Source organism: Amphiura filiformis, chromosome 20 (assembly GCF_039555335.1).
Source record: "Amphiura filiformis chromosome 20, Afil_fr2py, whole genome shotgun sequence".
In the NCBI taxonomy this organism is placed as follows: Eukaryota; Metazoa; Echinodermata; class Ophiuroidea; order Amphilepidida; family Amphiuridae; genus Amphiura; species Amphiura filiformis.
Window position 1 is genome coordinate 50052230 of NC_092647.1, and position 15021 is coordinate 50067250.

At 38.3% G+C, this 15021-nt stretch overlaps 1 protein-coding gene across 1 annotated transcript; it reads right to left on the reverse strand.

Annotated features, from left to right (window-relative positions):
• Window positions 1-480: 480 nt before the first annotated feature.
• Window positions 481-13989, reverse strand: LOC140141932 (monocarboxylate transporter 12-like). The gene is made up of 5 exons (XM_072163815.1): window positions 13856-13989; window positions 10943-11149; window positions 6045-6185; window positions 4584-5726; window positions 481-4174 (listed from the first exon to the last, which is right to left on the reverse strand). Exons 2-5 carry the CDS (start codon window positions 11130-11132, stop codon window positions 3996-3998), a joined length of 1653 nt encoding a protein of 550 aa, XP_072019916.1. The 5' UTR covers window positions 11133-11149; window positions 13856-13989; the 3' UTR covers window positions 481-3995.
• Window positions 13990-15021: the final 1032 nt, after the last annotated feature.

Here is a 15021-nt window from a genome sequence, read left to right on the forward strand (position 1 = left end):
CATGGCCTAAGTGGGACATGGCCCTAGTGGGACATGGACCAAGTGGGACATGGCCCTAGTGGGACATGGACCAAGTGGGACATGGCCCTAGTGGGATTGGCCGAAGTGGGATTGGACCAAATGGGATTGGACCAAGTGGGAACTGGACCAAGTGGGAATGGACCAAGTGGGATTGGACCAAATGGGATTGGACGAAGTGGGATTGGACCAAATGGGATTGGACCAAGTGGGAATAATCCGTCAAAAACGGACCCATGTCTAAGGATTTTCCAGCAAAAAATAGAGATCCATGTCTAAGGATCTTTTGCAAGTGCACAACCCATTGGAACGGCACATCCCTGTATGCCTTTTGTATGGGAGTAGGACTATACCCCCGAGCCTTGGCCCCCACTAACAAATCACTCGCATGATGACTTCGTATCTGTGACAAGACATCCCCGCCCCACCCCACAAATTACTCAAAACATTGTATTTTGGTACTAGATTAAAATTAACACGTTTTATTAGCTAAAATAAAATCGTATATGAAGGTTACAAAACATACGGTAATAATTATATAAATAAAATAGTATATAAATATTTCCAGCGAGTTGATATTTTGTTTGTTAGTGACACTTTCGTGTCACTTCAAGTTTGACAAAAAGGACCTACAAATCTTGGAAAAAAGTCTTGGAACGCTTTAATACCAAGAATGGAACACATTCTCCCCGTGCAGTGTAGAGAAATGCCAATGTCTTCAGCAGTTTTCCAAATCCCAATATTGATTGATGGGGGAGAGGGGGGAAGAGTAAATCATTGTTGTAGATGTCATATTTATCATATTAACAAAATCATTTCCATGATCACTGCTGGACGGAATTACGACGAAGTCTGTTCGAAGTACTTTTTCCCAAGATTGTAGTCCGCTTGAATGCTACAGAATGTGTCACAAAACAAGACACATTCGGACCTTTTTTATTTCCTAGAAACTAAAAGCAGTTCAGAGTAACATGAACTGTGGTATATCACATATCTTTATAAAAACACACTTTCCAGTAGTTTCACCTTACCACAGGCAACAAAAAAAACCTGTTCCACGGGTGGGCTGACCTTTACATTGTAGGGTCGTCGGTTGGGCGTTTTTTTCCCTTTTTTTATAAGGCTAAAATTACCCTAAAAATTCACCAAAATCTAGAGAAAAAAAATCTCAAAGAGTTTTTGCAAATATTTTTTCTAAAAATGTTCAGCCAAAATTAAAAAAGACTTTGTCCCCAAAACGGCGGATTTTACATGAGCAAAATAAAAAAACGTGCAACCCTAATGATAACCGTTCACACAGATGTATTAAAAAACAGCCCTTATATTGCTAGTGGCCGATTCTCTGACTCTATAGGATAACAAAATATTGTTTCATATCGTACATATGCAAATTATAACAATTTGCACAAATTTCGGGATTATGGCGAGATCAAATATTATGATCATACGACACTCTGGCAACTGCCGTAACCACAATTACAAAACATTGATATCACACACAAATTGAAAAATAAGATACATTATTCCTGACAATTATTGGTAACAATAGAATCCTGAATTTGATTTCTAAATATATAGTTGTATTTTATTCATTCCTGGATTGTTTTTCCGTATATTATTGTTTTTGATCTCAAGGTTTCAATATGGTGCATGCACTTTGAGTTGGTCGTATATACTCATACTGTTTTTATGTTATGGTCAACTCAGTTAATATCTATCAATAAACAGGGTGTCCCAGAATAATTATAGTAATGTGTTTTCTCTCGATTAGGAAATATACATAGCACTTTCGACTACTTTTGGAGTAGAGGCTGTGCTGGGAGTGGCTTGGGTTGCCAAGACTTTGACACCACAGAATGTGTATACATACAGGCTGAGTCAAAAAGAAAAAAACTCTTGTTTGAAGGGCTGTAACTAGGGATCTGTAAAGAATCTGCTGAAACTGTAAATATCATTGGAAAGATCAAACTCTACACGTCTAAATAAAAAAAGAATTGTTGTAATTGCGAACAGCAAACTAAAGTTATACTCATTTGAATACAACCACCCATTTTTGTAGCTGCACACGGCCGATTGATTTTCATCCATTTCAATTTCGAATCAACAAAGTACTAACAGGATTTATTGTTGAATTGGTAAATTTTGCTTTTAATTAATTACAAACGGCGTCCCCAGGATGAAGTCCATGACGGTACTGTAGTTTGTATGGATACCAATTCAAATCTTTACGAACGATCTGGCAGAAGCTTGACTGGGGAATGTTGGGTAAAGGATTGTGTCTTGAACTGATCTTTGGGTCTTGCTGTAACGCATGTCTAACTTTAGCAATCTTCACTTGTGATCTAGCAGTTCGTGGTCTGCGTGAAGCTTCCGGATGTCTGTTTTTTAGTGTCCCATGCACATTGTGCTTGTTCACATTCTTATATACTGCTCCCTTACATGGAATCCGATTAGCTGTGGGAGACTGGAGACGAAAAAGACGCTGAACTTCAGTGGGACTCTTAGTTTCATGATATTTCGTCGACAGAAACGTGCGATCCCGTGCGGTAAATTGTAGTGCCATGTTGTCATTTGGCCCGTTTCATAATAATGTAGTGCAATGAGGTAAGATTCATATTGAAAAGAACCCAAACATGAGGGAATTATTGATCGAAACCACACCTGCCACAGAACTTTATTTGCATTTGAATATCGCGCCTTATCAAACAATGTAATAGGTACTTGGGAAGTGAAACCGTGTGCAGCTACAAAAATGGGTGGTTGTATTCAAATTATGAGTATAACTTGAGTTTGCTGTGAGCAATTCCAACAATTCTTTTTTTAAATTAGATGTGTAGAATGTGATCTTTCCAATGATATTTTCATTTTTAGCAGATTCCTTACAGATTTCTAGTTACAACCCTTCAAACAAGAGTTTACTTCTTTTTGACTCAGCCTGTATGCATTTCTGTTAAGTCGAAACCATAACAAATTATCCGTCTAATGATCGGTATCCAATGATCGTAAGTGAGGGTATGCCGAACTATTAGTAACGGTGGCATTTTCCAGAGGTCTATACTTTGATTATGTATACATACATTATATAAAATCAATTGTGTTTCGCATTTTTAATACATGCACCGTATTAGTGCACATATTCTGTTAATTTCAATATAATATCTTCATTTATTTTGGCGTGAAATTATACTATAAAATCGATGAAAACTGCAAAAGGCTCATAATTATGGATGCTTTCACCACCGTGCACGATGTAGCGTGGGATGGATAGGCCTATGGTGAATAATTCTAGATGGGAACAAGTGAAATTCTTCAACATGAGTTCAAATATATATTTTGGTTGAAAAATGCGGTTTTTGTGATTTTAATTTTATCTCCATAATTAATTACAATGACTATATAAATAAGAGCCATCGTCTCTATACCTTGATCTCTTACATCATGTTAAATATTGAACCTCGTGGGCCTATCATACTTATTCAAAACTACCGCCAAAGAAAGGATAGCATTAATTGGTTCACTCAAGACGCTAGACGGGCAAATCCTTGAATCTTGAATAACAGCTAGGCAATCCATAGATATCGACATTATTAGTGGAATTTATTTTTTGTTGGACATAATCGGGGGGTTTACATATTTTCAAAAAGAAATCGTTTCTACCAAACTTGACACATAAGCATTCATAAAGATATTGTGTAGTTTCAATAAGGAAGATCAAATTTTTAAAATCTAAAATTCCTATAGTAAGAATGCGAAGTATGACTTTTGGGGGATATGGACAGCATGCTGAGTCAAGGTCAACTATATCAGCAATGGCTCAAGACCGATGTAGCTGGAGGAAACTTGTAGTAGCCTGCTCCGCAGCCGAAGGATGATGATGATGATGATGAGTACGTTATGGTTTTAAAAGGAAATACCAATAGAAATAAAATTCAGTATAGAAATAATGGGTTACTTATCATTCTAGGACACCCTGTATTTTATAATTTTACTTCTACCGCATTGTCTTTTTCATATTGCTGCGCTCCGTGTGTTTTGCACTTAGTGTCCAGTGAGATCCATAGTGGGTCTAATATTGCCACAACACTGTTAAACAAATATAAACTCCCCGCTGTATAGAAAGCCACTGCGTAGTCTCCTGTATTATCATATACATATCCTACAAAAGAAAAGAGGGCGAGGTGAAAAACACACCAAAACACTTGTTTAGTTTGAGTACTCAATGTAAAATGACTCATCTTCTGATTGGTTAAAAGTGGGGGCATTGTTTTGGCTATGCCCTTTATTTGAGAGAATTTTCATCAAAATGAACTATGACCGGTCATGGAAACGAACTATTGACCAGTGTGCGTACCGATCAAATTCAACGCAATCGCACGCCTAAAACAAATTATTGACTGCTTTATATTCGGGCCCGGTTAAAAGTATAGGCCCGCGCTGATCTCAAAACCATGCTATGACCCTCGGCTGTGTGCCTCGGGTCATCACCTTGGGCCTATAATTTTAACCATACCCCTCATAGCAGTCAATATTTTTTTTTTTTTTTATAATATCACCTGTATACTTACCAATCAATGGTAGACCAATAAGCGCTGCAGCATTCCAGACTACCACTGAAATCCCAAAGACCTTCTTTACGTGCTTGATCCCAACCACTAACCTGATGATTAGCGGATACGTCACGTTAGTAGTTGATGATGTCAATCCAAGAATCACGGCAAAAACCACCAACCATGCATAGGATGTTGCGAGCGTTCCAAGAAGGCACGTTATTCCTGATATACCACCCATCAAACTCACAAACTGACAGGGTGTAAAGATTTTCCTGTCCAATATAGGTCCACAACACAAACGTCCAAAAACTCCACATATACCTATTATTGATAGCAAAAATGCGGCGTCTGTTTTTGGTATGCCTAAATTGATAGCATTTGAGACAAAGTATAGAACTGCTGAATAGTACGCCAAACCCAATAGGAATGGGGACAGCACACACATCATTGCGAACCGAACAGATAGTACAACATTGTATGATTTCACAAAAGCTGTAGAATGCCTTCTCACGCTTCCAGCCACAGATAATCTGGATTTGGACGAATTCCGTGATGGTAATCTACCTATATTTTCATAACCATTTTTAGTTTTTGTCTCGTCGTCTCTATCTGCTTCTTCCGCCAGTGATAATGTAACTCTGGAATTCCGTGATGGTAGCTTCGCTATATTTTCATCACCATCAGTTCTCTGTATCGCATTGTCCCCAGCCCCGGTTTCCTTCTTTTCATCCACACACAAAGTAACTTTTGAAGGCCTCGATGGTAGCTCGCTAATATGTTCATAACCATCAGTTCTGGACTTTTTAACCGGAGTCGTTACATCATTTTCACTCAACTGTTCACAATTGCTATTGCTTGGGACAGGTTTTAATGCAATTTCAACCGATTCTGGGCCTAAACCTGCCATGCTGATAGCTTCTGACGCAGTCATGCGAAACAAAGACGCACACACGCATATGTTTCCAAGTATGGCACCAGATATGGTCATAGCACCTCTCCATGAATATTCATCATTTAAATATCGCATCAATGGAGCGAGTATAAATATTCCCATACCTAGGCCTGAGAGACCAATTCCGTTTGCGAGGGCAAGTTTTTCCTTGAAATAGTACCCCATAACGACAACAGAGTTCAAGAAGGCTATCCCGATGCCGAACCCTGAAGAAGAAACCAAGATATTGAGAATATGAAACTTGTTAATGATCGTAATCTAAAACATTAGGATTACAATGAATATTGCTTTAACCATTTTAGTGCGTATGCGCCTTTACCAAAATACCCTTACAGGTATGTGAAATTGATTATACAAATCAGAATAACACTAATTCAATATTTTTTAAAAACACACGGAGGCTGAAAGTTAAATCCTTATTTTATTAAAACATTTGTACAAGCCTATATTAGCCAGTAACGTGTTTAAGTTCAAATGTTATTAAGTTTTGCTCTGCTGTTTTTGCAGTATACATGATGATTTACCTGTAAATGCCATGACTAAGTAGAGATGTATTACTTCTGTGATCAATTCAGAACACGAAAGTGATATGGCCACTATTATTCCGCCAAGAAATCCCTGCCATCGACAACTAACACATGCACTTATTACACTAGATATGAGACCTGCATGGGGAGATAATAATCATAAGATTAAAATCCAGAACGAAAAGAAAGAAATGCAGGCGAAAGGCGTGAAGTTAGAAGAACAGAAAGGCAGAAAGAAAGTAAAACAGAATTGGCATTCAGAAAAAAATCTGAGATAGGCAGAACGAAAGATAGAAAGAAAGGAAGTAAAAGAGTAGAAAAAACAAAAACAAAACAAAACAGAAAACGGCAGAACGAAGGGCAGAAAGAAAAGAAGAAGGACAGTTAAAAACGGAAAGAAAGACAAAACAAACGGTTGAACGAAAGGCAGAACGGAAAGATATAGCAAGAAAAGCAGAAAGCGGGAGGGGAGAACGAAAGACCAGGTAGGAGGAAACGCAACAAAAAAAGAGACGAGCAGGCTGCAAGAAATAGAAAGAGAGGCAGAACGAACATGACACTGACAGCAAGACAGAACGCAAGGCAGAAAGAAATGAAGATAAAGGGGCACATCGAAAGGAAGAAACTTCAAGAAAGAAAGGAAAACACAAGGAAGATATATATAGAAATGCGGAACAAAGGCCAGTGAAAGAGGCAGAAAAAAGCAGAAAGAACGGCAGACGAAAAAAAGAAAAGAAAGAGAGGATGAACAAAAGGCATTTAAACTCAAAACTGGAAGAATGGCTAGACGAAAAGCAGAAAGAGGGAAGGACAAAAGGCATTAAACTCTGGAAGAAAGGCTGGATGAAAAGCAGAAAGAGAGGAAGAACAAAAGACATTTAAACTGGAAGAAAGACTGGACGAAAAGCGAAAGAGAGGAAGAAAAAAAAAAGGCATTTAAACTTGGAGAAAGGCTGGACGAAAAGCAGAAAGACAGGAAGAACAAAAGGCATTTAAACTTGAAGAAAGGCTGGATGAAAAGCAGAAAGAGAGGAAGAACAAAAGGCATTTAAACTTGAAGAAAGGCTGGACGAAAAGCAGAAAGAGAGGAAGAACAAAGGGCATTTAAACTGATGGAAGAATGGCTGGACGAAAAGCAGACAGAGAGGAAGAACAAAAGGCATTTAAACTTGGAGAAAGGCTGGACGAAAAGCGAAAGAGAGGAAGAAAAAAAAAGGCATTTAAACTTGGAGAAAGGCTGGACGAAAAGCAGAAAGACAGGAAGAACAAAAGGCATTTAAACTTGAAGAAAGGCTGGATGAAAAGCAGAAAGAGAGGAAGAACAAAAGGCATTTAAACTTGAAGAAAGGCTGGACGAAAAGCAGAAAGAGAGGAAGAACAAAGGGCATTTAAACTGATGGAAGAATGGCTGGACGAAAAGCAGACAGAGAGGAAGAACAAAAGGCATTTAAACTTGGAGAAAGGCTGGATGAAAAGCAGAAAGAGAGGGAGAACAAAAGGCATTTAAACTTGAAGAAAGGCTGGATGAAAAGTAGAAAGAGCGGAAGAACAAAAGGCATTTAAACTGGAAGAAAGGCTGGACGAAAAGCAGAAAGAGAGGAAGAACAAAAGGCATTTAAACTTGAAGAAAGGCTGGACGAAAAGCAGAAAGACAGGAAGAACAAAAGGCATTTAAACTTGAATAAAGGCTGGATGAAAAGCAGAAAGAGAGGAAGAACAAAAGGCATTTAAACTTGAAGAAAGGCTGGACGAGAAGCAGAAAGAGAGGAAAAACAAAAGGCATTTAAACTTGAAGAAAGGCTGGACGAAAAGCAGAAAGGAAAGAGAGGAAGAACAAAGGGCATTTAAACTGATGGAAGAATGGCTGGACGAAAAGCAGACAGAGAAGAAGAACAAAAGGCATTTAAACTTGGAGAAAGGCTGGATGAAAAGCAGAAAGAGAGGGAGAACAAAAGGCATTTAAACTTGAAGAAAGGCTGGATGAAAAGTAGAAAGAGCGGAAGAACAAAAGGCATTTAAACTGGAAGAAAGGCTGGACGAAAAGCAGAAAGAGAGGAAGAACAAAAGGCATTTAAACTTGAAGAAAGGCTGGACGAAAAGCAGAAAGACAGGAAGAACAAAAGGCATTTAAACTTGAATAAAGGCTGGATGAAAAGCAGAAAGAGAGGAAGAACAAAAGGCATTTAAACTTGAAGAAAAGCTGGACGAAAAGCAGAAAGAGAGGAAAAACAAAAGGCATTTAAACTTGAAGAAAGGCTGGACGAAAAGCAGAAAGGAAAGAGAGGAAGAACAAAGGGCATTTAAACTGATGGAAGAATGGCTGGACGAAAAGCAGAAAGAGAGGAAGAACAAAAGACATTTAAACTGGAAGAAAGACTGGACGAAAAGCGAAAGAGAGGAAGAAAAAAAAAGGCATTTAAACTTGGAGAAAGGCTGGACGAAAAGCAGAAAGACAGGAAGTGAACAAAAGGCATTTAAACTTGAAGAAAGGCTGGATGAAAAGCAGAAAGAGAGGAAGAACAAAAGACATTTAAACTTGAAGAAAGGCTGGACGAAAAGCAGAAAGAGAGGAAGAACAAAAGGCATTTAAACTGATGGAAGAATGGCTGGACAAAAAGCAGAAAGAGAGGAAGAACAAAAGGCATTTAAACTTGAAGAAAGGCTGGACGAAAAGCAGAAAGAGAGGAAGAACAAAGGGCATTTAAACTTGAAGAAAGGCTGGATGAAAAGTAGAAAGAGCGGAAGAACAAAAGGCATTTAAACTTGGAGAAAGGCTGGATGAAAAGCAGAAAGAGAGGGAGAACAAAAGGCATTTAAACTTGAAGAAAGGCTGGATGAAAAGTAGAAAGAGCGGAAGAACAAAAGGCATTTAAACTGGAAGAAAGGCTGGACGAAAAGCAGAAAGAGAGGAAGAACAAAAGGCATTTAAACTTGAAGAAAGGCTGGACGAAAAGCAGAAAGACAGGAAGAACAAAAGGCATTTAAACTTGAAGAAAGGCTGGATGAAAAGCAGAAAGAGAGGAAGAACAAAAGGCATTTAAACTTGAAGAAAGCCTGGACGAAAAGCAGAAAGAGAGGAAGAACAAAAGGCATTTAAACTTGAAGAAAGGCTGGACGAAAAGCAGAAAGAGAGGAAGAACAAAGGGCATTTAAACTGATGGAAGAATGGCTGGACGAAAAGCAGACAGAGAGGAAGAACTAAGAGGCATTTGAACTTGAAGAAAGGCTGGATGAAAAGTAGAAAGAGCGGAAGAACAAAAGGCATTTAAACTTGGAGAAAGGCTGGACGAAAAGTAGAAAGAGCGGAAGAACAAAAGGCATTTAACCTTGAAGAAAGGCTGGATGAAAAGCAGAAAGAGAGGACGAACAAAAGGCATTTAAACTTGAAGAAAGGCTGGACGAAAAGCAGAAAGAGAGGTAGAACAAAAGGCATTTAAACTGATGGAAGAATGGCTGGACGAAAAGCAGAAAGAGAGGAAGAACAAAAGGCATTTAAACTTGAAGAAAGGCTGGATGAAAAGTAGAAAGAGCGGAAGAACAAAAGGCATTTAAACTTGAAGAATGGCTGGACGAAAAGCAGAAAGAGAGGAAGAATAAAAGGCATTTAAACTTGGAGAAAGGCTGGATGAAAAGCAGAAAGAGAGGGAGAACAAAAGGCATTTAAACTTGAAGAAAGGCTGGATGAAAAGTAGAAAGAGCGGAAGAACAAAAGGCATTTAAACTGGAAGAAAGGCTGGACGAAAAGCAGAAAGAGAGGAAGAACAAAAGGCATTTAAACTTGAAGAAAGGCTGGATGAAAAGCAGAAAGAGAGGACGAACAAAAGGCATTTAAACTTGAAGAAAGGCTGGACGAAAAGCAGAAAGAGAGGAAGAACAAAAGGCATTTAAACTTGAAGAAAGGCTGGACGAAAAGCAGAGATGAAGAACAAAAGGCATTTAAACTTGAAGAAAGGCTGGGGACGAAAAGCAGAAAGAGAGGAAGAACAAAAGGCATTTAAACTTGAAGAAAGGCTGGATGAAAAGCAGAAAGAGAGGAAGGAACAAAAGGCATTTAAACTTGGAGAAAGGCTGGATGAAAAGCAGAAAGACAGGAAGAACAAAAGGGATTTAAACTTGGAGACAGGCTGGACGAAAAGCAGAAAGAGAGGAAGAACGAAAGGCATTTAAACTGGAAGAAAGGCTGGACGAAAAGCAGAAAGAGTGGAAGAACAAAAGGAATTTAAACTTGGAGAAAGGCTGGACGAAAACCAGAAAGACAGGAAGAACAAAAGGCATTTAAACTTGGAGAAAGGCTGGACGAAAAGCAGAGAGGAAGAACAAAGGGCATTTAAACTGGAAGAAAGGCTGGACGAAAAGCAGAACGTAAGGTAGACAGAGATGCAGAAAAAGGCATAAAGAAAGAAGACAGAAAGAACGTCATAATAACGCACAAAGAAAGACAGAAAGATTAGGAAGGTAAGACGGATGAAAGAAAGGCAGGAAAAAATTAGGGAAGAAAGGCAGAAAGAAAAGTACTTACAAGAAGAGGAAATAACTAACATATAAAGAGAAAGAAATAATCAAATTAGGAACAAGAAAAATTAAAATCTTTTTAAAGCAATTGAAAGTTAAACATTATTACATTTGTACTTTTCATTCACATCTTCAAATTCTTTCTGTTCTTTTACCATCATCACCATGCACCATCATCATCATCATCATCACTTTTCATTCACATCTTCAAATTCTTTCACCATCATCATCATCATTTCTTTTACCATCATCACCATGCACCATCATCACCATCATCATCATCATCATCATCATCATCATCATCATCATCATCATCATCATCATCATCATCATCATCACAATCTTCCTCTTCGTTCATTTATAAAAAAATATTTCCCTTTTACCTGCTATACCAAACCCAGCGAGAGCAATTGAACTACTCCATCCAGCGGTTTGGGCATTAATACCCAAATCTGACTGCCATTCTATGAAGAAAACACCTATGCACTGAATGAAGCCAAAAGTCAGAATGGAGTTGAAGTATACACCAACAAGTACGACCCAACTCCACCCTCGGTCAACTGATGTTTCCATGTTTGTTATATATTTCTCTGTAAAATTAAGTAAAGAACGCACATTTAATCAATTATTGACTCTAATCACTGACATAGATCATGATCATGACCCCCTTCCGAAGAAAATGACCGCCCTCCATGTCAGCAATCAGTATCAGTGATCAGCAACAAGTGAAGTGACCAGTATCAGTGATCAGCAACCAGTGAGTATTGACAGCGATCAGCAATCAGTGATCAAAAAATCACTCAGTGAACAGTATAGTAGGCCCTATCAGTGATCAGTTTTGTACACCTGCCGGAGTGCCGATGGCCATCATGACACTACTACAGGGTGTCCCAGAATGATCTATACCGGGAAAGATGGAATTTTTTAGGTATGAAGGGCATATTGAATGGTCATATTGTTTTGCATTTTAAGTTTTACATATAGTTGGCTTTCTCAGATTTTTTAGATTTTAAAAATTGGACGTTTCTAGTAGAAGTTATAGAAGATTGCGTAAAAATGGTGAATTCTAAGTTTTGACAACGCAACCTATTTTGAAAATCTGTAACATTACTAACCGTTCAGCACAAAGTTATTTGGAAAAATTTATGCAGGTATTTTAGTTGTGCCCTGTTCATATTTCCACTAAAAAACCCATATCTATCTATTATTTATGACATTACGAAGCAATCATTATATGGAATTAAGGATTAGTGGCCTAATCCCATTCTCTCTTTGGCGGTAGTTTTAAATATAGTTATTGTGGTGTGAGGTCCATGTCATTTGAAATGCTTGCAGAGATCGAATTGGTTGTGGTACAGAAAAGACGGCTCCTCAATTTACTGTACAGCAGCGTGGATTTCTTTCAAAAACTTACTGGCAAACCGGCAGCTACCGTATGTTGAGACGCAAAGAAGATTCATTAGACGATAGTGTATAACGTAAAGAAGTTTGACGAGCACGGAACTGTCAGGAATGTTTCAGGTGCTCGTAAGACTGTAAGAACTAGAGCGAACATTGCAGCTGTCCGGCAAGCTTTAAGGCGCAACCCCAACAGTAGTTGTCGTCGAAATGCTGTGCCAAACATCCCACGTTCTTCATTTAATCGTATCGTGCCATTTTTCAAAGGTATGCGAGTCGTTTTTCATCGATTTTACATTATTGCATGCCACGCCAAAACAAATAAAGGTGGCGTGCTGAAATTAACAGAATAAGTAGGAGACATGTCCAACATTAGAATGCCGGTATCAAAAATAGATACACTGCCCGTCTTCTATTTTTAGTTATTTTTGCAAACACGGTACAAATCATTCTGGGACACCCTGTAGTAGAAACATGTTCAGCCGAGTAGTAATAAAATATAGGCCTGTTAATGTTTCTCGTTTTCACCCTCATCCATTTAAGGGACCGTTCACAAACACTTGTAAGGGGGGGCCTGATGCATAAAGGGGGGCTGACATTTTTGACCTTAAGGGGGGCCTGAAAAAATGACCACAAATTTTCCTGGAAAAATTGAGTTTATATGCTTTTCTATGGGGTTGACCCATAATTTTCATGTCAAAAAAGGGGGGGGGGCCCTGAAATTGTCGAGGTCTGTAAGGGGGGAGCCCGATAATTTTTTTTTGCATCAGGCCCCCCTTACAAGTGTTTGTGAACGGTCCCTAAGTCTTAATTATTTTTTATTGTTCATTTTTGCTTAATAACTTTCCTGTCTGATTTCATAGTAAGAAGTGAACAGAAGTTGATGGTTCTCTTTCAAGTTCAACTATCAAGCACATTTCAATTTCATTATATCATTGCCCCCCCGGTCTAAATTGGGAAATCGTGAGCACTTTAGTGGGAATGCATCTGCCATGGGAATTGGAAATAATACATGTAGTATATTTTTGAAAATGGTAATAGTAAAGCCCCACATCCTCAAAAACCCTAAGACCAGAAACATGTATCCTATTATAGTACTATGTACCACATGTACAATGTAGTATTGTTTTACTTGATGACATAATATTGACACTTACACATCATAGGCCTAAAAATAATAGAGAAATGCATATTTTTATTTGTTTTAGCATTATATTATATGGGAACAATGAATCTTATCATCTTCTCTGATCCTATATACTAAACACAACAATATTGTAGTTAATAAGGTTTATGAAATGAAAGACTTAATTGACAACCAACGTTGGTTGTGCAACATTACGGTGACGTAAGCTTCGTGTGTATATTATAGGCTAATTATATAGGCCTACTATAAATAGTAAAACTTGTACAGTAGTACTTTATATATTTAACGGTTAATAAAATATTGCATTATTCCGTCCCGTATTCCGTACATGTGCCATCATCAATTGATTAAATAGTGGCCTCGTGTGCTGCACCTGCTACTGAGAGATATTACTGCACTAGCAAGTCTAGCATGACCATGATTACTAGCGCAACATGGCACGCTGTTGTCAATTGATAGCGAAAGGCGAATTGGCCCTATCATTAAGAAATTGGAAACAAAAACCCAACCATGACTATGCAAAATGCGTTTCACGGTAAAAACAAAATGATCCAAAGAATAGACGAAAACTGTTTACTAAATGACATAATTATATAACCATGATAACGTGAGAACATAAATAAACATTATATTATATCACCGGCGATATCGGACATAGGCCTATATCATCGAGCTATATGGGTATGAAAAAAAAATTGATGTTGTGCAAACATCGTGTAGCATGGTCGCTAGCGACGTACCTACTACTTACCAGTGTGTAAAAAAATACTTTTGTATCGACCAGGAGTCCAGGACGCTTACATCCTGATATATTAAAGAAGGAAAGACAAATACATTGCTCCAAAACCGCCGAAATCATTAATCAGCTTTCGGCTCTCTCTTTCTCTCTCTTCTCTCTCTCTCTTGTTGTAACTTGTATATTTGCAAAGCAGTGAGACAAGTTACGGAATACAGTGCAATTGGTGTTATCCTTCATAGAAAAACCCACACCACTCCACGCCATACATAAATTCTGCCAGTCACATTTCCCCAATATGAAATTTTTTTAAAGTAAAATTTTAATTTTAATTTTACTTCATTAAAGTTTGGCGGAGGCGGGGTTCGACCTCACGGCGGCGGATTGCTTTGAAAACACTATGAACCCAGCGCCTAGACCACTCGGCCACTTGTCTCGTTGGAATTCATTTGAAACTTATTTGAAGATATAATCGCACCTTCAACATAGGCCTACCACGTGACAAGCAAAGGCAGAAAACGTACCATATTTTGGAATTTTATTTGCCTAAAAACATTTATGTGTATTTATCCGGGGGGTTCTTCCTGGTTGAAGGTATACGGGGATGTGCCACGGTTTTGGGGTACCTTTTCAGCGATTCTGGTATATCGATGGGTGGGTTTTCAGTGGAGACCAATGCGCCCAATTGGGCGCATTTTGGAAAAAGTGCCTTTAAAGCGCCCAATTATGGCAAATTTGGTGCTTTTTCTTGAAAATTGGTATACTGATAGGTAGCAAAAACAGCAAACAGTAGGTATAGAGAAAGTCAGCATCCGAAACTCCCGAAAGTCTGCGTGGCACACCCCCGTACAAATTTTTTCGAAGACCCCCCCCCCCCCCGGGGTATTTATTAGCGCTCAATTATTGTTAACTGCGTGTTTTACACACAAAAAATCCAACAATAAACATGATAACTCGGGCGTCTATATGGACAATACATTATATCGATTTTGACACGTGCTTGTGTCTCAGTACATTTCCATGGTCAGTAAAATACTATAGAGGAAAACCTACCATTTTCTTGTATACACGTTCGATGTTTTGATCAAGTATGTGAATATTCGACATTAGACCCAAAATGTTTTTTCAGGAAATAAAAGATTAGATTACCATAAAAACGAAAGAGTAATCTTTGGTTGGGT

Coding starts and splice junctions, on each gene's coding strand:
- LOC140141932 (XM_072163815.1), bottom strand. CDS start 11,132: ATGGAAACATCAGTTGACCGAGGGTGGAGTTGGGTCGTACTTGTTGGT. Junction 5,727..6,044: donor CTTAGTCATGGCATTTACAG/GTAAATCATCAT, acceptor TTTCTTCTTCAG/GGTTCGGCATCGGGATAGCC. Junction 4,175..4,583: donor TATTGGTCTACCATTGATTG/GTAAGTATACAG, acceptor TTTCTTTTGTAG/GATATGTATATGATAATACA.